A 23454-nucleotide genomic window follows, 5' to 3' on the forward strand; every position below is an offset into this window, starting at 1 on the left:
GGTACGATTTAAAAAAAAAGCCGTGCAAGTCAACGGGCTGGAACCAATTATATTATAATCAAGTGTTACTTACATTACTCATGGAACATAAATCAACAAACTGTCTTATTTTGTCTTCCACAAATCTCTCATAAAAGGCGGAAAAGAAAAGAGTCTGAAATATTAAAGGAATCATTTGTTAGTATAATATTACAGGATTTCACCTCTCAAAAAAATAAATAATAATAATGTTTTGGGGACAATACCTGCAAGAAGCCGATGGTGAGCCAAAGGGCCGTGCCCACGCCATATCTCAGGATGCGACTCCATGGAGCTATGTAGTCCTTAGGGTTTCTTGAAAGACTGGAAGAGGGATCCATTAAAGCTAGGTTTTGAAAGCCAACAACCTGCAAAGATATACGTAATACATAAATATCTTTGTATACCTTTGTGCTCGTCACTATGGTCCCTTTTAACTAAATAGTACTCTGTACGACTGTGCTCAATCTCCATTTTGGGGAATGTGCTACTAATCACTTTACAGTGTGTGTGTGTGTGTGTGTGTGTGTCTCCCATCTCCTTTTCTAGACTGATAGTTGAATAAACACAACAGTAATAACCATCGATATCATGTGCTAATTATTGGGTTGCGCAGAATAATTACTTTCAGTCAGACTCATGGATTACAGATGTAATATGGGTGTTAATGGAATCTCTGTAGCCGAGGAGTCTTGCAACTGTGTGTTGCTGGTCACTCCAGCACTGGAAGTGTAATGCATTCGGGAATAAGATGCTGCAAGAGATTTCACGCTTTCAATACCATTCCTCAGTCCTCAATGTAAATTTCCAGATTAACTATTCCCTTCCTGAAAAGGCTCAAAACTGCGAACCCGACAACTCAAAGGCAAAAAGGGGGAAATGGTAACCTCGCTGTCTGAAGTGAACTAGGGATCGAGTCCCACGGTCATATTTTTGTGACTACAGACGGGATGCAAATGTTTAAAGAAATTACCAAATTGGCAAAATGTTGGAGAAAGAATGTATGTTGATCAGATTTAAAAATGACTCCTTTTTAATGTATTCATGTGAATATTTGCAAATCTCGCCACATTTTGCCCAAATTCAACAGCATGGTATTAAGGTGCTTTTTAAGCAAGATAGTCACAGTTGGACGAATGTTGGCAAGTTTCAGAACTTTGATCATTTTAGTGGCGAATGTCCTGAATTTGACAAATTTGCAAACTTTTCTCTTTATTTACCTGTGGACGGGGCTCCAAAATAACCCTATGAGCCAGGGACTTGTGAATGAAAAAAGTCTGTGTACAGCATTTCATACACTAAGAAACAAACATTATTGTGCAACGTTAATAGGAACACTCAGTCAGATACCTCTAAAAAGAAGAGCACAGCAAGTACTTGAAAGAGAGGATTGATTTTCCGCACTGTCTGAATTTCATTCCATTCGTTCGCTACAAAGTATGTCCTCCAGATGCTCACTGGGGCAGTGCCACTTTTCATCCCACCTTCAAAAGAAAATGAAACACTGTGTATTTGGCTCTCAGGACTCTAGTGCAATTTGAACGCAATAAAGGGGCAGATCATTTTGAGATGTCCTAACTCTCTCACTTTGCATAGTATGAGAAATGGCTCTTAGAATTATTTTCTTCTATTCCCAACCTTATTGAGTGCCTGATCCAGTATCACAATGGTTTCCTGTGTCTAATAAGCTGGTGACATTAGAAGTCATAATGAAGCAATTTACTTTTCATCGATTTTTCCTCTCACATCAAGTTCTGGCAACAGCCCAACCAAATCAGGCACGTGGGAGCATCTATACCTTCAGACTTCTGACCGAAATCCAATAAATAAAGGCCCTGCTACTGTCATTCAGGATATTTACCAAATAATATACTGTATACATGAATAATAATAAATTCCATGTTTCCTTACTGCAGTTGTTTCTGGATCTAATCCATAGCCGCATTACAACACAAGCCAAAAACAAAAAAGAAACGCAGATGAGGATAATGTCATTCTGTTGTGCTAAAAGCAAAGTGAATTTAACATAAACATAGTTGCCCTACTCCCAACGTTTCTTTAGGGGGCAGCGCATGTTGTCACTAGTTTCTGGGGACACCTTAAGTGCCCTGGGGCCCAACACTGGGAGTGGCACCTTTACGTATACTTGGATCAACATTAGAAGCGACACCATACGTATTCTGCGTCATGAGTTAGGTGATAGAAAATACTCAAACGATATTAATAAATTTATCGTGATAAATATGTGTTAAAAAAAGAAATCTGAAAATGTTGTAAATCTATATTTAAAAAAACTTATTTTAAAAACATTTAATTCCAAAGAATTGTCAAAAAATATATATTTCAGGTGTTTTTAAAATTGTATCAATTAAATTTGTTTTCAAATTAAAATTAAACACGTGAATGATGGATTGACATAAAAGGTGTGAGAGGGGTTAAGGAGAGAGCTAAGGGGGGTTAGGAGTCCCAGGGTGGGGAAGGGGGTTAAAGGGAGTGCCAGGGATTGAGGTAGAAGGGTTGTGACCCCCTAGTTCCTGCCTGTTAAAGAAGAGAAGCCGTTTTCTCCAATTGAGCTGCTGGAAACCTTCTCTCACGGAGCTGCCAAATGCTTCCGTCCTCCCTCTCTTCCTGTCACTTTCATGGAGTCAGAAGCGCATCCGCACGACAGGGAGGATGGAGGTGAGAGGAGCAGGTCTGATGACTCTGAGAGACAGCCCCACATGCAGCAGCTGCACCTCTGTGACCCCAGAACCGGCACCAAGTAATACTGGGGTAATAAATTATTTCACAAACCGACATACCCTGTTTTTATTACCGCGGATACTATGGTACCAGGATATCGCCCATGCTCTAGGTGGGACTAACATGGGGAGTGATACATTTTGTATCATTCATACGTTTCGCAAACACAGCTTCATAAGGACATATATGCTTTTGAGAATGTATTCAACTAAGATTGTACTTGTTTGCATATGTGTTTGATACTACAGAATTACTTGCGCCTATTTTTGTATTTAACAAACGCACCCCAACCTGGAGTCCGACACAGAACATGCGCCTATTTTTGTATTTAACAAACGCACCCCAACCTGGAGTCCGACACAGAAGATTGCGTTTCATCCACAGATGATCAAATATTTTTTTTATCTTGGCAACAAAAATATAATCTTTTACTTACCCTCAGATTTTAAGGCTCTCCCCTTGGGTCTTTCCCAGTCAATGAAGAAGATATCTACTGTAAGCTGTAAGATGAGTGTGTGCAAAAATTGCAGCGCCTAAAAAACAAAAAGAATTCGCATTTTTGCATAAATGTATTCAAATGCAGAGTAAACCTAAAAAAAACAAGAGGAGAAAACAAAAGGAAAAAAGAATAAGCCTGTACCTACCTCCCACATTTCATATAATCAAATATAGATAAAAAAAATATTGATTAGGAAAAAAATCTATAAAAAGTATATTGAATTTAATTAAATGATGGCACCACCATATACACACCAAAAGGTAACTTTACTTCAGTACACAAACTTACAAACCTCAAATATCTAAATAAAACAAAAAAAACAAAACACAAGAGGTACAGTAAAAACAGTGCAATGCAGGATTGCATATTCAATTTCTCTATTAAAGAGCACTGCTATTTCAGTAGCCAAACAAAAACAATCTCACGTGATGCATAGAGATAGAGCCAGGTGAGAGAGAGAGAACCAGGTGAGAGAGACAGCGATAGAGCCACAGAAAGAGAGAGAGAGACAGAGAGAGAGCCACAGAGAGAGAGAGAGAGAGAGAGAGAGCCAGAGAGAGAGAGAGAGAGAGAGAGAGAGAGAGAGAGAGAGAGAGAGAGAGAGAGAGAGAAAGAGAGCGCAATGATGTTAGGGAACGCTACTTTAATAAGGTGTTCAAACAATTGCCTATTAAATACAGAGAAACAAATTACAGAAACTTCCCACTACTTGACATGGACAAAACTATTTACCTTTAGAGCAAAAGCACATCCTACATAAATAACAAAGTTGTTTTCTTCATCTGGAAGAGGCAATAGAACTGAAACAGATTGTTGTCCCTGGGACGAGAAAGAAGAAAACACCGGTTTATTGTACTCGAGAAATGTAAAAATCCATGCATTTCACATTAGGGCAAACTATTCCACCATCATATTTACTCAAACCCAGTTCCCTATTTTACTTACTATTTTGCTAAATTCTTGGTTCACATGACCAAGCTGCAAACAGCAGATTTGAAAGCGCCAATAACATTACATAAATATATTATATTAAAAACAATAGGTAGCGCTAACAATAATATTGGTCAAAGCATATGCTCTCAAAATGAGTATAAAAAGTGTAGCAGCCTAGATACACCTCTGACCCCTGGTCAGACAATAGTAATGGTGCTAGATGGGTATCAATGGCGCTAAACACATGGACATGAAAATTAATAAATAAATTAAATATACAACCAGTTGTGATGAAGAGAAGATCTCAGCCGGCGTAAATCAAACATGAAAAAAGAAAAAGAAATACATAGTGTAATACTGTAAAGACTAAACCAAACAAACAAACAAACAAACAAACAATTGCAATGTTGCTGAACCACACACTAGACTAAAAGAGATGCATTTAATATTATAAAAAACATACAGTACAATTAAGCACAAATAAACAAATGAAGGTCCCAATCGATATCAGCCGAATTGCCCGCTTACCGAAGCCAAGAGAAATAACCGCAGTGGATATATCAGAGAGTATCCCCTCTCACTTAGGCTGGCACAGCTCCTGGATGAATTGCAGGTAGGCGCCGCGTGTAGATGTCAGTAATGGCAACCGCGTTCTTCCACGCTGTGGCAGGGGCTGGAAATCACTGTTTGTTGGTGAAACAGTGCGGGCATGCGCAGAGGCGCCCGACACAGTGTAGCTGGTGCCTCCAAATCCCCTGCTCCTCGCGGTCGCGTATGCTCCAAAGGCGGCAAATTCAAAAGATGCTTTGTATCTCAAAGCCACACGGCAGGGCTGGCAGTGGGTATCGGCAGCTGATGGCAACGTAGGGGTAACGGGGACCACCCAACGCGTTTCGGAAGCTGCTGCCTCCTTCCTCAGGGGTAAATTGAATAAAGAAGTCCCTGTGTGTCCGTTTATTTATAGGAGACATTTAAAGGTGCATATACCATATTAGAGTCCCGGTCATGCGCAGTGGTTCAAATTCAACACTGCCTCATGTATCAGCAACATCACATGAAATACATAAAAACAATACATAAAGAGACATAAAAAGACAATCAATTAATCAAATATATACTGGTAAAATACATAAATGCATATAGATATATGATCCAAGATAATCCAAATGTTTCAAACCATCATTGTAGATATTAACATTAAAGGCTTGAAGATTTATAGATAGACAGCATGCAATGTATGATTTTAAATAAACATCAACATTAACTCAGATGCTGGTCAGTGATAAATGAAAGTGTTATAAGCAATATCATTTATCACTGACCAGCATCTGAGTTAATGTTGATGTTTATTTAAAATCATACATTGCATGCTGTCTATCTATAAATCTTCAAGCCTTTAATGTTAATATCTACAATGATGGTTTGAAACATTTGGATTATCTTGGATCATATATCTATATGCATTTATGTATTTTACCAGTATATATTTGATTAATTGATTGTCTTTTTATGTCTCTTTATGTATTGTTTTTATGTATTTCATGTGATGTTGCTGATACATGAGGCAGTGTTGAATTTGAACCACTGCGCATGACCGGGACTCTAATATGGTATATGCACCTTTAAATGTCTCCTATAAATAAACGGACACACAGGGACTTCTTTATTCAATTTACCCCTGAGGAAGGAGGCAGCAGCTTCCGAAACGCGTTGGGTGGTCCCCGTTACCCCTACGTTGCCATCAGCTGCCGATACCCACTGCCAGCCCTGCCGTGTGGCTTTGAGATACAAAGCATCTTTTGAATTTGCCGCCTTTGGAGCATACGCGACCGCGAGGAGCAGGGGATTTGGAGGCACCAGCTACACTGTGTCGGGCGCCTCTGCGCATGCCCGCACTGTTTCACCAACAAACAGTGATTTCCAGCCCCTGCCACAGCGTGGAAGAAAGCGGTTGCCATTACTGACATCTACACGCGGCGCCTACCTGCAATTCATCCAGGAGCTGTGGCAGCCTAAGTGAGAGGGGATACTCTCTGATATATCCACTGCGGTTATTTCTCTTGGCTTCGGTAAGCGGGCAATTCGGCTGATATCGATTGGGACCTTCATTTGTTTATTTGTGCTTAATTGTACTGTATGTTTTTTATAATATTAAATGCATCTCTTTTAGTCTAGTGTGTGGTTCAGCAACATTGCAATTGTTTGTTTGTTTGTTTGTTTGGTTTAGTCTTTACAGTATTACACTATGTATTTCTTTTTCTTTTTTCATGTTTGATTTACGCCGGCTGAGATCTTCTCTTCATCACAACTGGTTGTATATTTAATTTATTTATTAATTTTCATGTCCATGTGTTTAGCGCCATTGATACCCATCTAGCACCATTACATAAATATATGGTATATATTGTAATATTTCTGTTTACCGTCTTTAGTGCTTTGTATTTATTAAGCTAAATATTGTTTTCCTCATGTATCCTTTGAAAGCGTTTCTTGTTCCATTAACTTTTTGTGACACATCTGTAAAGGTCTGGACACAACACATTCAAAGCACTCAACTTAATTATCAATCTAAGACTCCATCTGCGCTACCTTCTCAGTGACGCTGTTCAACGTGGTCAGCAAGAGACTCTCGTACTTTAACGTCTATAGCTGATGCAGGGGCGTCTTAACTCCGGTTCCCAAGACATTTGTATTGGTTTGTGCCAGAATCAGACACAAAAAACTACAAATATAGCCATGTGGGTACCAGTAGGGAGTCTCTTCTCTATTAGTCACCTGAGAGAGGACAACTACGACAGGGATTTTGTGTCCATCACCAAAGTATTCTTGGGGAAAAAAGAGGTTTCATATGTTCAAGAATACACTACATGCCTTTCCGACACTTACAGAATTAAAACAAAGTTATGGGCCATGTTTACCGAGGAGTATTCTGCCATAAGACACCTTCCACAATGGAAGACACCGTACAGCCAATTGAAGTCAAGACAGCTTACCGTCTCTAGGTAGCAAGGTATATCCGAAGACCTGAAGGTGTCCTACGGCAGAAGACTGCTTAGTAAATATGGGCCTAGATTTTTTCACACATTTGAAAGAAGAGGTAAACTTACTTTAAACAAAATGAGCCAGTAAACCCCAGTGCCCACCGTCACAATAAAGAAAACATTGGCCAAGACTCCAGCATAAAATATCAGGAAGTGCATCACTGTCTGAAAGGGAAATGACAAATCATTGTGAATCTTTGTTCTTAAATATACTTTAGGTCCTTCTTAAATGTAAACCGTAATAAAAAGTGCAGTATTTGTAAACTGTAACAGCTGTGCAGTAGTTTCACGTGGGGAATAATAAAAGTGACGTAAATGTTGTACTCTCTAGATGTACTCTTATCACTGTGCCACAAGCCATATTACACATACTGCACATGGAATATTGTTTCCAAGAATCCTAACTAGAAGTGTCAGGGTACCGCTGCTGGAACAGTGAGATTGTAACAAATTAAAATCATTTTAACTGAACATTTCTGTGCCAATGAGTGAACGTTACTGAAGTCGGATGCCAATTATGCTAAGAATGCACAAAAGTGCCTCTCATTCCAAAGAAGTGAAACATGGCAGGCTTGTTCTGTAAATATTTTTTATTATTTCCAGGACGCTCAAAGCCTTCCTAGCAAACTCATAGTGAAGTGAGAATGAGCCTCTAAATTTGCATACATTTTTTTCCTCCAGATTCTGCATCATGTTATTTTGACCAGTGACTAATGCGTTGAAACTAAAATTAAACGGTAAATTATCAATACCTAAAATTATAATTTTCCCCCCTTTAACATAACTGCTGTATTGCAGGAGCCCGACTAATAGAAGAAGATGGTATCTACATATCTTGCAAATAAGTTGTGATGATGCAATAAAAGGACATATATTTTCTCCATTATTAATGCATACTAAAGGTCACCATTAAGGTGAACCAGACTTCACACCGGGATCGCAAACACCAGGCAGAACGAGATGGTTAAACAACCGAAGGTTTATTCTGGCTGGAGCCAAACGGGAGCAACACGGTACAACACACGTAAAAATTCACCACAATCTTGGGGTACAGGGGACCCCTAGCTCACTAGGTGAAGGGCGCTGCTGAAGCTAGCTTGCTCTAGCTGCCGAGTACAGGTTCTAGAGCGCAAAATAGCCCAGAAAATAGGTGGAATGGAAAAAGACCAAAAATATAGTGCAACACTGTTTCAAATCACTTCAGCTCATTAAAGACGAGTGTAGAATATCTCACTCACGTGATGTGGGAAATAGTCAGGCACTTGGGTTATAAAAAAAACAACTTTAAAAGGACTTTGCATCTTCTGTAAATGATCCTGATAAGAGAGGGGACTCCAAGTTACATAAAAGGAAAAAAGCAAACAGTTGTATGGAGGTAGGTGGCACCTCCCCCCAGAGCTCACTCCTCCTCACCTTTTTAACTTGGGAGGTCTTTTCACTTTTCTGCAAGAACAGGATCTACTATGGTTCTTTCCCGTCATACAGAGGTAAAAAGAAGGGTTCACAGTGTAGTGTAGGACCTGCATTAATTTTGGTTATACCTTGGCATTGGTGTGCAGGCTTATGACGCTTTGGCCAAAGGGTTTAACTAAATAACCAAATAATTATTATTATTATTGAAGTATTTAAACTTTATACTTATTACCATATGTTTTTTCAATTGGATGTAGCATTGGGCACCCCTGTCTTTTGTTGTATCTCCCACACCACGTGAGTGAGATATTCTACACCCGTCTTTAATGAGCTGAAGTGATTTGAAACAGTGTTGCACTATATTTTTTGCTGTTTTTCCATTTCACATATTTCCTGTGATATTTTCCGCTTCGGATCCCATCCTGCCCGTATTTGCAAAGACGACTGGAAAAGAGTCTTGTTTCTACGGAGCTGAACTACACCCAAGGATTGTATTTTGTTTTTTTTTGTACTATTTTTCCACTTTTTGCACTATTAGTTAAAACTATTTTTCACTTTAAATCACACATTTATAAGTGATATTTGCTCTCGATTTGTTTTGTTTCTGTTCTTACCCATGATACCGCCTTGATTCGTTCGTCCGTCAATCCCAGTAACAAGGGATGTCAACCTCTGATTCACAGTTCACTTTTATGTTGGCCTTTAGAGACTGAGACCAACGATGAACAACTGTGGAGGCCTGCTCGGCATTGGCTTGCATAGGACCTCGACCTCCATCTGAAATCATGGAGGACGGGGGGTGCCGACCAATCAGCAGCGTCAGGGGCTGAGCCAATCAAGAGCCAGGGTTCGACCAGATGGACCCATCAAGATCTCAGGACAGCCCCCAGGGACAGGCTTTGGGAGCATGGGAAAGTGGAACGGGATCGAGCCGACAGGGCTAGAACCCAGGCCTCTTTTTCCAATTACAGCTCCATACCTCCTGCAGGGGTAGACACATGGCTGCTGGGGAGAAAACAATGCTCTGCTTTTGGAGTGTGTACCTTTCCCAGCAGGAGAGACCACGCATACGCACCTCATCATTACCCAGAGAAATTACACCTAGCCCCACACAAAGGCTAGTCCTCGACTCATTGTATGCTAGTCACGCAAACCTTTGATAGAGGCCCAAGCATACGAGTCACACAAAAACTTTTTGAAACATATCATTAGAAACCTGATAAATGTCACACAGCAACAGATATCTAACCTCAGGTGACATATTATTCGGCAACCATTCTGCAGCCTAGACATAGCCATTCTGACCCTGTACCTGGGTCACTATCTTGACTGGTAGGGGCAACCTTTAGTATACTGTACCCCGCTGCACATAACGTCACAGTCGGCATCCCTCTCTGTACAAAACTTGTCATACCTGCAAGTCAATATACGGGCTGCCAATCCTTCTTTTCCAGGCCGCAGTTTTCAGAAGGGACCACAGCGCAGCAAGGGCACCCAGCACCCCTACTGCAACCTACAAAATCATGAGAGGAGGTCATTTGTATCGGACAAGTACAGAAGGAAAAAAAACAGTGCACACAGCCAATCACAGAGGACTTACATCGGTTTGGATGAGTGCGTCTGATTGTTTCATTTCATAATTAACTGAAAAGGAAACCTGAAATGGAAACCCAAGGTTAATGAAAGTGAAGATAAATGGAATTTTTTACAATAAATCATATACACATTTGGATACAAGTCTCACATTTGTTTCTATCACATTCATACAACACAGGTATCCGTTAACTGAATGGCCAGTATGAGATACCTACCCTTAGCCTTTATTTCCCATCGTGCTGAATTTCTACTTCACCTTTCAAAAATATTTCTCTGTGTTTTTCATTTGTATACCCATCCCATCACCTGTTTTTAAGGCCAGCTTGGTGGTCACTCTCTCAAAAACATGAACACAACAAAGCTACTTGCTTGAATGTTAAAAACGTACGACAAAAATGCAAAGAACATGAGCAAAAAAAGTTAGTAAAAGTGTCCAAAGTCTTCAATTACTTATTTTTTCTTTGAAGTGAAAAACACATTACAAAGTATAGGGGATTAGGATATATTGTTGTTACTTGGTTTAACAGCATTCACAATTAATAATACATATGACAGCAATTCAGTGCTGTACACAGAATTGTAAGCACATAATAACCCTAACACAAACTAGTTTTACCTGCAGCACAGAGACTGTGTCCACACTTCTGTAAAAACACATTAACCATGTTGCAAAATCCATGTTACTTCTCTAAACTATTAACTGCATAGTTACCCTAAGCCACAATCATTACATGACATCTGCCTGCAGAACTGTTTTAATACCAACCCAGGTCTGCTTTTATTTGCTCAACGCTAGCAGAATTGTCCACCCTTTGATGACAGACCACATTGTTGAAAAATATGCAAACGCCAATGTTTTTATATATATAAAAAAAAAAACTTGCTTCTGGCATTTTCTATTTTGATTTTCTGCCCTGACCAATGTCCGTAGCACTGTTCATAGACCTTTACAGGTACAAAGAGTCACTACCTCCAGAGTTTATCGAATTGTTGATGCCAGAGACACAATAAGTATAGGTTGTATACTTATCTTATTAAATTACAATATTTCACAGCATAGTCTTTAACTAAATCATTTGCTCAGTTTGTAAACTTTTGGAAATACCGAAAAAGATAGCAAGACAACTCACAAAATGCTAACAAATTAAAATAAAAAGATAAACACCCAGTAGCAACATTTTCTGTGCACTCTTCTTAGCTTTTCCTTATTTTCTGTGCATTCCCCTTAGCTCTTCCTGGCTTTGTTTCAAATGACAGTATTGGTCGGCTTTACTGGACGTACCTTAACATTCTGGGTGTCTGGGTTTTGTACTTGGACTTCTGTGTATTCAACTGTAATCAGAGGTGGGTAGATTGTTCCTTTATGAGTGTTGGGCACAAGGTTGACGCTATGTAGAAAAAAGGATAATACATGAAATGCACTGGTTGCTAAAATGTGTGTGTTTTTATAAAAGTAATATTAGGAAAGCTTTCATAAATTCCAGATACATTTCAAGTGAAATCATAACAACTATTTTGCTAATTTACTTATCATGGGTTTTCATAGATATTGGGATAGATATATATACATATACATTTTTTTTACCTTATTGTGATTTTGTTAGCAATTCTGATTACTCTCGGGAGGTTATTCAAGGTGTTTTCTCGACCGCTGAGAGTATCTACCAAGAATATTCGACGAGTCAACAGCCAATTATTCATGTTGTTTCCTTTGTTTAAACAAAGCAAAATGAATATATATAGTTAGGCATTCAAGATTAGTCAATAAAAGCACTCACTATGTAGTTGGAACTATACAAAACTATGCAATGGAATTCTGCACACAGTGAAGAAATAAATGGCCACACATTGTACAATACGAAGTATCTAAACAGCAAGTCGCTTTTGCAACGTGTTGATAAAACTACAATAGACTTAAAGTACAATCTACACTGTTCCCAATCACAACTCAGCAGTGGATACACAAGGTCCGTTTTATCTGGCTGTTCATATTGTGTTTAAAGCTTTACGTTTACTTTGATAGGTACAGTCTCCTTAACGTGATTTAGAGTGCATCTTTCTGATAAGACATCTAAAAGCTGTATCCCACTTCAATTAAGTTTGAATTATGATGCAACTTTGATGTCATTTAAATGCCTACATTTTTCTTTTTGTTTGGCTCCTGAAGCAATCCTCATAAATAAAACGGACACGGAGTTGGAGAGTGGGAACAGCCGTTTTAAAAAAGGTAACAAAAATCTTATTTTAAAATTGAGCAGCACAGTTTGCAGCTTATACTAAGAATTAGCTCTGTGAGATCTTTCTAATGAAAGCTGCACCCAATGTATACAAAGACAACCTAATAGAACGGATTAAAAAACGGCAGATGAAAAACAAAATATTCAGCGCATATACAGGAAATTTGAGGCATGCTTTTATCCAATGAACATCAGATATATTGTGCACCTAAAAAACAACATTATTTGACTCTGGAGACATCACGGTTTACATGGTGTTGGATCACTTTTAAAAAAGGGTTTCTGCTCATATAAATATTAGCAACGAGGCGTATGTTCCTTATTGGAGGCTTATTTTATTATTTCTAAATCTGAATAAAAGGCCAGAAAAATAGAATTTGGTATTATCTGGTTAAGTGGTATTAACCCTGCTTTACAATGGATTAACTCCATGGGTAAGTCACTTTAATTATTGGTGCCAGAGAAACAGTGAGGGTATAAGAAAAATGTTATTATATACATTTAGAAATGTTTTCCCAAAAAATTATTATTTTTATGTCTGAGACACATGGAGAGTGTCTTCACGTACACTGGATCTCTAACTAACCACTCAGCCTCTCCATAACCTACTCCACTACCACCCTCCCCAACCGCCAGATGAGAAGACAACTCATTACGTTCGGAGCAACCCAATTAAGTGAGACTATTAAAAAATGGGCGCCTTCAATACCAAATTATATAGCTCCGCTCACTAGGTTTCTTGACTACAAGTCATGCTTATGGACTTTTAAACTATTATAAAATAATATTTTTTTTCAAAGACCAACTAGAGATGCTATAAACGTTGATTTATGTGTTGCAACACATTCACTTGAAGGTGTAAAGGACATTAAGCGCTAAACAGGGACTGAATGGAATATGGAGCTGCTAGTAAGTGATCAGCCTGGGCTCATTTTATATTCAGAAATTCACCATAGTAGCCCTAATAAAATGTTAGACTATCATTGTCACTGCCAAGTATACTACCAGTAGTAGTGGCAGAACTAGGCACCCGTGGGCCCCAGTGCAAGTAAAAAATTAAATAAATTAAAAATTAAAAAAGGACCCTCTCTATCCTTGGGGCCCAATCTGTGGAGCAGGAGCGGCGGCAACGGAGGGAGCCCAACCAGGCAGTGATTGTGGAAATTGGCCCAACTTCCGGTGAGGCCTTACTCGCCATGTTAGGACCACCTGGGTGGGTTCCCACTACCTGCTAAAGCCAACATGTTCCGCATTCGCTTCCTAAGGGATGATACTGAGGAAGCGAATGCGAAACATGTTGGGTTGACCCGTCTGAGCCACCGTAGTTACTTTCCTGTACACTAATTTTGAAAGTGCTTAGCATTGCTGGCCCATCTGAGCGAGGCACCCGACGGAATCGCGAATAAAGGTTAGAAGGAAAGTGCATAGGCATATTTTATTATTTTTTACTATTTTATTAAACGTTCTTACGCTATTGATTTTCTATATCTTTAATCAAGACACAGTTTCAATATATCTATGTTCATTGATTACTTTGAAAGAGAAATCTGCTAACAAGCCGTCTACATCAAAATCCTGACTTCATTATAAAAGTTAAGTGTGTCTCCTAGATCTATATAATTAGTAACATGATATTATCAGAATCATATCTGCTGCTCCTTTCCCTTCCATTACATATTACATCTACGCGCCAGAGGACGTCCATCTCTTACATATGGTAGTTCCACCACTAACCAGTAGAATGTTACTGTTCAGAGCACAATGGACCTCATGTTGGTAATAGCCAGACTAAATTCCATAGAGTTTTTTGGTTTATCACAATTTGAATGAAAGCACAAAATGCTATCTGCCACAAAATAACATTATGATTAGTGTCTAGAAACAAAGAAATGACAATTGTATTGAAATGTATCTTACCCATTGATTCAAATATCATTCATACATTTTTTTTTTGCTGTACCACCCATGTTTTGTTTGTTGCCTTTTTAGTTTCAAAAGGACTTACCTTGATTCACAAAGAGATCGTTGTTCTGGAGGTTTAAGTTTAAGATAGGCACGGCCCAGAGATTCTGCTGCCCATCACTCTCTGAGTGGGTCAGAAACACATCATAGAAAACGGGTTCAGCATAATCACTGAGTATCTTGGAGAGTGGAATTTCACACTGCATTGATGCATTGAAGAGAAAGTATCAAAATGTATGAAAATAAATGTGTTTCTCTGTGCAATTAAATACAAAAAAGGGAAACCACTAGCAGAGCTCTATCTAGTACTGCATTTCCTAACAGCGGGTTCACGAACCCCTAGAGTTCGATGCCAAAAATATGTAATAGTGGATCCCAGGCAATATAGACCATATAAGGTCTATGTAGGGACTGCACAATTAGTACGGCCACAAACTGCACTTTAGAATAGATGGTATAGCTGTTAATTACAGCAGGCGCATCTAAAGTTGCTCCCCACAATGCTTTTCATCCACAGCGGCAAGGCATTATGGGGCATGACTTTGGAAGCTCCAGCAGTAGTGACAGTCATGCTGTCTGCACACATGGAGGTGCGGTTTCAGGCCTTAAGCGTTTTCCTCCCACGAGCTCAGGACACTATACTGCCTGGGATCGGTCAAACAATTTTAAAGCAATAGTCTGATAAGGAGAAACATTTTCTAGCAGAGGGTGCACAATGTGTATAAAAAATAAAAATAAAAATTTCGTTAATAACCTGCATAAAGTGAGGTTTGGCTTTGATTGCTGAATGCTCAGTACAGAATCCCAATTTCTGCATTAAAACTACGGCAAACTTGTACATACATATAATATCATATAAAAAGGAGCCGTACAATGTAAATTAAAATTAATCAACTTTCTACTTGAATTCCTTAGAAATAGACTGATGAATCTTTTACTTATTTGTGTCCAATGTAAGAAAAGATAGAGGAATGACCCTAGTGATGCAGACCAGGAAAATTCCATGCATTAAAGTATTATAACTCTTAAATCTTCATATTGCTCCAAACAAAAACAGCTTGATAAACTCAGGACTCCAATATCCAAAATGTTATTGTCCCTTTAGACACCACTACACAGACTCCACTAGCCTACAACAGGTATATCTTATGTGGTAGTCAAAGTGGTTTGGGGACTGGATGATCACATAAATGAAGTAACAAATATCATGATGAAGTTACTCACTGCTGACCTTGTAGGAATCCTAATGCTGGTTGGCGTGCTCCTACCCAGGAGTATCGGCATACAAAGGTTGTGGACAGCGGTGCAACTGCTGTAGGAAAAATATGACCAATACTGCAAAAAGAATTAGGTGCAAAAAATTTATTGAGGCACGTTAAAAACAGTAAGAGAGCCCTCTTACGCGTTTCGCGTGGTCACCCACGCATTATCAAAGAGCATAGTACACCTCTCCCCCCCCCCTTTTTTCCGTTTTCTTCTTTTTTTCCCTTTCTCTTTTTATTATCCTTTCCTTTCAGGCCATTTATATATATGCACTGTGAATTCAGAGCCTTTTATATTCTTGGATAAAGATATAGCTATGGCTTTTACAATTTATAACAAATCATTATAGCATTTCTTCTAGAAAGGAGAACCAGAGGTATGCATATATATATATATATATATATATTTTTTTTTTATGGATTAATAAATCAGTAATTAATATAGTTTTGATAGTATATTACTATAAAATCATCCAAAGATATCACAACTACATAGTCCATTTTTCCTCCACAAATGTCCTTACATGATATATACAATGTCCTGTCTATTTAATCAATGAATGATAGATGTTTGTTATTATGACAATGTGTTTCTAGTTTTGTATTAATATATATTTTTGGGGTATTGTGAGGATATACATTACTGTAACTATTCTTTTATTATCTTTCATTATAATGTTGATAGTGTTTTAATATGATTGATTTGTTATGTGGGACAATGCTTTTGAATTACATTTGGGTTCATATGTATGGTGTTTAGGAATTCATAGCATTGCCCCAGTTGATCTATATGTCTTGTTAGTGTGCCCATATTCCCTTCCTTCTCCGTGTATATTGTGTGTAGTTTTTTAAGCTACTCTGTTAACATTTTTTTGGGCAAACGAGTCTGATTGTTCTTATTGGTCAAATGGGCCGATACGTCATAAAAGAAGGAGGGTCCATCTTACCTCCTCACATTGCACTTATGCATGATGCTGTTCAGCTGGCATCAGGTCGGATTTACTAGCTCTCCGTTAGAGAAGGGGCGTTACGCTCCCCATTGGACGTTAGTAGCATTATGTCACGAGTGAGGGGAGGGAATTGTGGGTATTTAAATGATCGATCGGTTGCTTGTACTATGCTCTTTGATAATGCGTGGGTGACCACACGAAACGCGTAAGAGTGCTCTCTTACTGTTTTTAACGTGCCTCAATAAATTTTTTGCACCTAGTTCTTTTTGCAGTATTGGTCATATTTTTCCTACAGCAGTTGTACCGCCGTCCACAACCTTTGTATTGTGTCCAATGTAAAATGAATATTTATTTACTTTTCCCCATGTCCTCTGAAATTCATGCTCATCATTGTACACTTATCTTTTGGAAATACGTTCTTACATTGCATGCTTACCTTTTGCGCATAAGTTGTTCCAAAACTAAATGCAGCGTCCAACCTTGTCACAATGTCAGGGCATAGCTAGAAGGGGGGGGGGGGGGAGGAACAATTATATGATCAATGAAAGGAACATTTATATTGGTAAAATACAATGGCCAAGATTTATTACGCTCCGTTAACGTCTGTTAATTATAACACAGAATTCATTCAAGTAAATAATGTGACGTTAACCAGGATTTACACCTGAAAAAAGGATGGTGCGAATAAAAGCTTATGCACTGATTTTGTCTGCACAATAGTGACTAAATATTTCAATGGAGCTTTAACCCAAAAAAGCAATCCTGCGTTCCTCAGCTCAGGAAACTGCTTCGACGTTTAGGATTCTGAAGAATCAATCCGCAATAACTAGGTTTTTGAACTTTTACATGTTGAGTGGTTCGAAAGGCAGGTAGTCAGTCTGCAGAGTGAATCAGGTTAGGACGTTTCTTAAAGGAGCAATCCAAGGGGCGATTTTATTTGCAATTTGTGAAAAATATATATATTTTTATTACATAATATTGAAGCAGGGGGGTCACCAGAGCTAAACACCACTAATTTCAGCTACAGGGACACCTGCTTCTAGAGATACAGACATCCGTATAGGGTGCCGGTAGCAGCTCTAGCTGGGTTTTAAAGCTCGGGCATCAAATTAATGGGGTTCAGCTCTGGAGACCCCCTGCTTCAATCCTAAGTTAAAAATAAAACAAAAATAGCCACACAAAAAAATGGCATTCTTGGATTGCTTCTTTAAAAGAGTGGACCCATGCACAATGGAATACGAGGATTTCCCTTTGAGTGAAAGCTCTTCGAAGTGGTCTATATTCTGGGAATAGTATAATACCATCTGTTAAATTTCCCTTTTATTTGTAATTTATTTTATGCATGATTGGGGAAAGACAGGTGCTACATAGATTATTTCTGATGGTAAAGAATGTGGCTAATTTCAGTTATAGATGTGCAGTAGATAATATTACAAGGAGGTTATTTGAAGTATAATAATACTACTAATTTGATCAATTATATGACAGACAACTGTTGCACAGCTCTGAGAAGGATTCAGTCACAGATTTTCAATGTTAGACAAGGTGGACTTCAATATCTATAAGACACTTTTATGCCAGATAGACAGTTATAGATCCAGCTAGAAAGACACGTGATACTATATTCAGTCATACTGTAATACTTAGAATAGAATGCTGACTAGGGAATTTTCTATGTACAGTATAATAACAGACATAGATTGGTTAGCTAAAACAGGGGTGCGCAAACTGGGGGGGCGCAAGATTTTTTAGGGGTGTGTGCAGCGGTTAAAGAGTCCTTGCGCCCTTCCTCAAGGCATTTAAATTAAATGCCGGGGAAGGCGAGGCCTCTGTAACATCCCTTACCTGCTGCCAGCTGGGTCTTCGGCGACGCGTCGCCATAGCAACGTGGCAACAAATAAAGCCGCGGGGTCACGTGATGCGTCACCATGGCAACACGCGTCAAATGACGCTGAGGGGTCATGTGTTGTCACATGACCCGCGCCGTCGTTTGACGCCGGGTCGTAGGAGAGGGGAGGTGCAAACGCTGGGGTGGCGCAGGTCAAAAACTTTGCGCACCCCTGAGCTAAGACACAGGAGAATAACACCAGAAGAGAGGAGGATAATACCAGGGGAACAATCCGACAGGACATTTCAAGCAGAGAAAAGAACAGATAACATTCAACCTCTTTGAAAAGCACATGACATTTGATGTAAACTACCATATATCTGCTATATGTAAGTAATAACTTAGGGCAATAAATGCTAAACCGGATGCGGAACTATTATATCTAGGAAAGATAACATGTATTGAAGACATTCGACACTGTTGCTGGTGACGTAGGCTGTGTCCATAGACACAGCAGCCATGCGGAAGAGTGCGGAGGCTGAGGGAAAGCAGGTGCTTTCCCTGGCCATCGTTCGCGCGCCGTCCGGGGGTGTGTCTATGGGCGGGCTAGTGATGTCACGGAGCTGGTTCGCCCTCATTGGGCGAACCGCTCACATGACCGCCCGATCGCGCGGAAAATCAGTTTTGACTGATTTCACGCGCATTGTGCGCCCCCTCCCGCTTCCGCGCAGGCACGCTGTATAGACGCGATCACTGCCTTAGGCAGTCTGATCGCGCAGCGCGGTCTGCCCTTCTATGGACGCAGCCTAAACCATCTCCAAGTGTTCACTAGGAAAGCATAGGGGTTTTACACAATAGCTGAAGGCATTACAAGGTGGTCAGTCAGAAATGGCCATTTGTGCTCTAAAGAACCAGCGACCTTTAAAAAGTAAGATGCAGTCTTTATAAATGAGACCACCCTGGAACTATCCAGCATTAAACCAAGAGTTTATAAGTAAATTGTAATAGAAGTGTTTCTTTTTAAACATCCAGTCACATCCAGTCACGGTTTGTGTACATGGGATTGTTGTGCAGCATGTTGAATTTCTCTCCAGTGGTCTCACTTCTGTGCTGTGACTGGACAAGATGATTAAAAAGATACACATCATTTAGCTATTCCAGGACATCTGTTTGCATATCAAATATTTGATGGTCAATAAAATATGGAAGACAAACGTCTACCTAACAAGTACCTTCCGTGTACAGTACTTACAAAAATGGTTAACATATGCTGCTGTATTAATTAGTGCTAATTAGAACCCACTCGCTAAAATGTGATTGTGCAAGGTTAAAAGACATTTCAAAAAGATACCTGCAACAGGCCTCCAGCCAAACTCTGCCATCTTAAGAAGTTCCCTCTTATGTCATACAGCGCTGCTAAAAATGGTAATTTTGTATTCAGTGTCTGGAAGACAAATTGTTCTTAAATCATCAGTCTACAATTTCAAGTCTTGCGCACACAATGCGATCCTGCTCATGTCTCAGGTTATTACCCGACGCCCTCATAGAACCTTCCCCATAATGATGGAATGTCTTGCTTTATCCACGTTGACTTTGGCTCATCATTAGGAGCTCCTCTATTATCTGTTTCACGTCAAATAAGTACTTGTGAATGCACTCCTTTCCATTAACACCACTATCTGTCCCTTTAGTCATTCACACTGTACATTACCTAGTGGACTGATGGTGTATCAGATGTTTAAAGAAATAAAAAACAAATACATTGTCTCTAGTTTTACTCTTTTAGACATGATAGAGATAACAAACTGGAAATGATCATCAGAATTATTGATCCACATTTTGTGAACGTGATAAAACATCTGCATTATGCTATGAAGGTCACTCCATAAACAAGAACATAAACCAAAGTCATTTAAAGAGCAACTTTTGTCCCAATAACTGCCCATTTCCCACTGTAAAATGTCTGGTCTTCTGTTTTACTCTCTATTTTCAAATCCAATGGGGTTGCTTTGCAAAAACGATTTAAAAAAAAGTTTTTTTTTAAAAAGTAGCAAGAAAAGAAGGAAGAAAGTCAAGTAAAACTCCTCTAAGGTACATATCACAGTAAAGACCACAGTACATGATTCCATTCTTATACTGTGAGTTATATCAGCGGTGCGCAAACTGTGGGGCGCGACCCCCAGGGGGGCGCGACACTGCCGACGGGGGGCGCGGGGTTTACAGAGGCCCCGCGCGCTTCCCGAAGGCACTTAAATTAAGTGCCGGGGGAGCTGCAGGGCCTCTGTAAACCTAACTTACCGTGGCTCCGGCGGCTTCCTCCCTGCGGCGCCATGGCAACGCGGCGTCAAAATGACGCTGCGAGGTCATGTGACGTCACGTTGCTATGGCAACGTGACGTCATTACGCCGGAGCGCGGGTAAGTTGGGGTTGGGGGGGGGCGCGGGAGCGAGGGGACAGCCGTCAGGGGGGCGCAGGGAAAAAAGTTTGCGCCCCCCTGAGTTATATCATGCAATGCTTACACTGCAAATATCTGGACATGCAAATTGCAATGTAACAGCGCTTCTTCCCCATTATGGAATGGTAATAAAACACTCTTGCCAATTAAACAAATCATGTATTTCCATGCACTGTTTAACTCTGTATTTATTTCAATGTACCTTACATACCTGATCGTTTTCTTTAAAGCTGAAGCTTGAGGGGAACGGAGACGCTGAAAGGACTTGAGGTGCAAAACCTGGTTGATCGCCATAATAAAGCCACGGAAGATGAGGTCTCCTGCAAAGCATAATGTTTGTTGAGAAGCAATATGATTATACTTTGCATGCTACCACTAATGCATATGCATAGGAGTAGTATAACATGGTATAGCGTTTACCAGAAAGAAATGGAACGGACAGATCCAAGTCCGGCTGTTTGTGTGAAAATGTAGCGGAAGAGTCCACATGCATCATTATGCGAACTTGTGGAATGCATGTTCATTACACACATGTTCCCAAGGGCTTGGCAAGCTGTTTGATTGGAGTAAACCTACAGATTAACAAAGGAAAAAAAAAGAAGTAAAAGAATAAGCACAGTGTGGGTATTAAAGAAGAATTTGCATCAATTTACCCAAGCTTTTGTCATGGGTTTCAGTCAATTATTACGTATGTATACACCTGCTAAAGAGGACTTCTTCAATAGACCATAATCTATATGACAGCATGAAAGTGCTAGAAAACTAAATCATGGCATTCTAATTTTAAAATAACCCTGCTCATCTCCCCCCAGCTGTGACATTCTATAACCAGGACACAGGCGTGCAGGTGTGTGTCCTTTTAGACTTGTATAAGCTTGTACCAACAGCAGAAGCTGAGATACTGTAACGTTAACCTGTTCACCCATTGCGATAGCATTCAGTGGGGCCAAGAGCATGTGGCAGATACAGACTTGTCTGCCATGGCATGTTTATATAGCAAATATTTAATAAATAAAAAATGACTCGATTTTAAGGTCAAGATAAAATATATACTGTATACCTTTTCGACTATGAGTAATTTATTTATTTATCAAATGTTTTACAAGGAAGTAATACATTGAGAGTTACCTCTCGGTTTCAAGTATGTCCTGGGCGTAGAGTTATGATGGCAAATAATACATGGTTACAAATGCATAGTTACATAAGTGAACAGGGTATACATTATATACAAGAGATAACATGCACAGTTAGAAATAATATATATTATAGACGTATGCAACAGTTGCAGACCAGATTAAAATGTGAGACAGCTTTAATTTTGAAAGAACTTAGACTGGTGGTGGCTGTGAGAGTCTCCGGCAGATTGTTCCAGTTTTGGGGTGCACGGTAAGAGGAGGAGGAGCGGACGGATACTTTGCTGAACCTTGGGACCATGAACAGTCTTTTGGAGTCAGATCTCAGATGATAAGTGCTGCATGTGGTAGGGGTGAGGAGCTTGTTCAGATAGATGGGTAGCTTGCCCAGAATCTATTTGAAGGTAAGACAGGAAAGGTGAACTTTGCGCCTAGACTCGTAGTGAGTATCAAGTTTGGTCAGGTGGGTTTGGGGTGCTGAGCCGTAAACTATGTCCCCATAGTCGATAATTGGCATTAGCATCTGCTGTGCGATACACTTTCTGACCAGCAGACTTAGGCTGAGGACCCTCTGCGGTCAGCAGCACGCGCGGCCCACCAGCCCCTTACCTCCAGTGTGGTTGTCCCTGCTGCCTCCTTCCGACGTGGCTAACTACATGCTGTGACGCGTCAGTCGGCCGGAGCTACAAGGCTCTGGTGATCAGAAGTGCTGACGCATCACGTGGTACGCGAGGGAGCCAATGAGGAGGGGAGGAAGGGAGCTGTCTGGAGCTACGGGAGGGAGGCGGCTTGGGAAGAAAGTGCAAGGAAGCTGGGATTTGGCAGCAGCTTTATTATAATGTATGTTAAAAAAGGGACAGAATAGAAGCTCGATTTCTAAAGAAAGGATCTTTGAAAGATTACTGAGTGTTTTTTAATTACTTTCTATACTTTTGTTTTTTTTTTTTATGTAATGCCTCCTAACAAATTAATAGCTTCCTACACTGAAATAGCATTGGGTTAATCACCACGTAAGATCAGGGGCAGTGATATGTTTTGCAATGCATTGCTGGTACATCTATACTCTTCACCTATCTTCATCTGTGGGGCTGCTGCAATGCTGTGTGTTTGTGTGGTGCCCCCCTCCCGATGTCATGGCTGCACCCCCCGCGCCAAAACAAAGTTCACTGCAGACCGCAGATTGCGGTGCAGTGACATGCACGCGTCGCCGGCAAGCAAGGCAGCCGTGCGGGCGCGTGCAGCGGGGCCTTAGACAGGATTTGTTCCTGTAAAGTACACCCAATTTGGCATAGGTTTGGGATGTCAGTGTATCAATGTGCATCCCAAATGTTAAATGGGAGTCAAAACATATGCCCAAGTATTGAAAACTAGTTAGGATGGTATTA

At 39.9% G+C, this 23454-nt stretch overlaps 1 protein-coding gene across 3 annotated transcripts in view; it reads right to left on the reverse strand.

Annotated features, from left to right (window-relative positions):
- The window catches only part of TMEM67 (transmembrane protein 67), a 59744-nt gene that overhangs the window by 23545 nt on the left and 12745 nt on the right, over positions 1–23454 (reverse strand). For all 3 annotated transcript variants that reach the window (XM_075582721.1, XM_075582722.1, XM_075582723.1), the window contains exons 8-22: positions 21357–21508; positions 21148–21256; positions 19833–19925; positions 17090–17155; positions 14485–14641; positions 11828–11951; positions 11525–11630; positions 10247–10303; positions 10061–10159; positions 7300–7398; positions 3992–4078; positions 3197–3293; positions 1369–1502; positions 246–386; positions 74–154 (exon numbers count right to left, since the gene is read on the reverse strand). In XM_075582721.1, coding sequence (XP_075438836.1) covers positions 74–154; positions 246–386; positions 1369–1502; positions 3197–3293; positions 3992–4078; positions 7300–7398; positions 10061–10159; positions 10247–10303; positions 11525–11630; positions 11828–11951; positions 14485–14641; positions 17090–17155; positions 19833–19925; positions 21148–21256; positions 21357–21508 — 1602 coding nt within the window. The remainder of the gene's footprint in view (positions 1–73; positions 155–245; positions 387–1368; positions 1503–3196; positions 3294–3991; positions 4079–7299; positions 7399–10060; positions 10160–10246; positions 10304–11524; positions 11631–11827; positions 11952–14484; positions 14642–17089; positions 17156–19832; positions 19926–21147; positions 21257–21356; positions 21509–23454) is intronic.

Source organism: Ascaphus truei, chromosome 2 (assembly GCF_040206685.1).
Source record: "Ascaphus truei isolate aAscTru1 chromosome 2, aAscTru1.hap1, whole genome shotgun sequence".
NCBI lineage: Eukaryota > Metazoa > Chordata > Amphibia > Anura > Ascaphidae > Ascaphus > Ascaphus truei.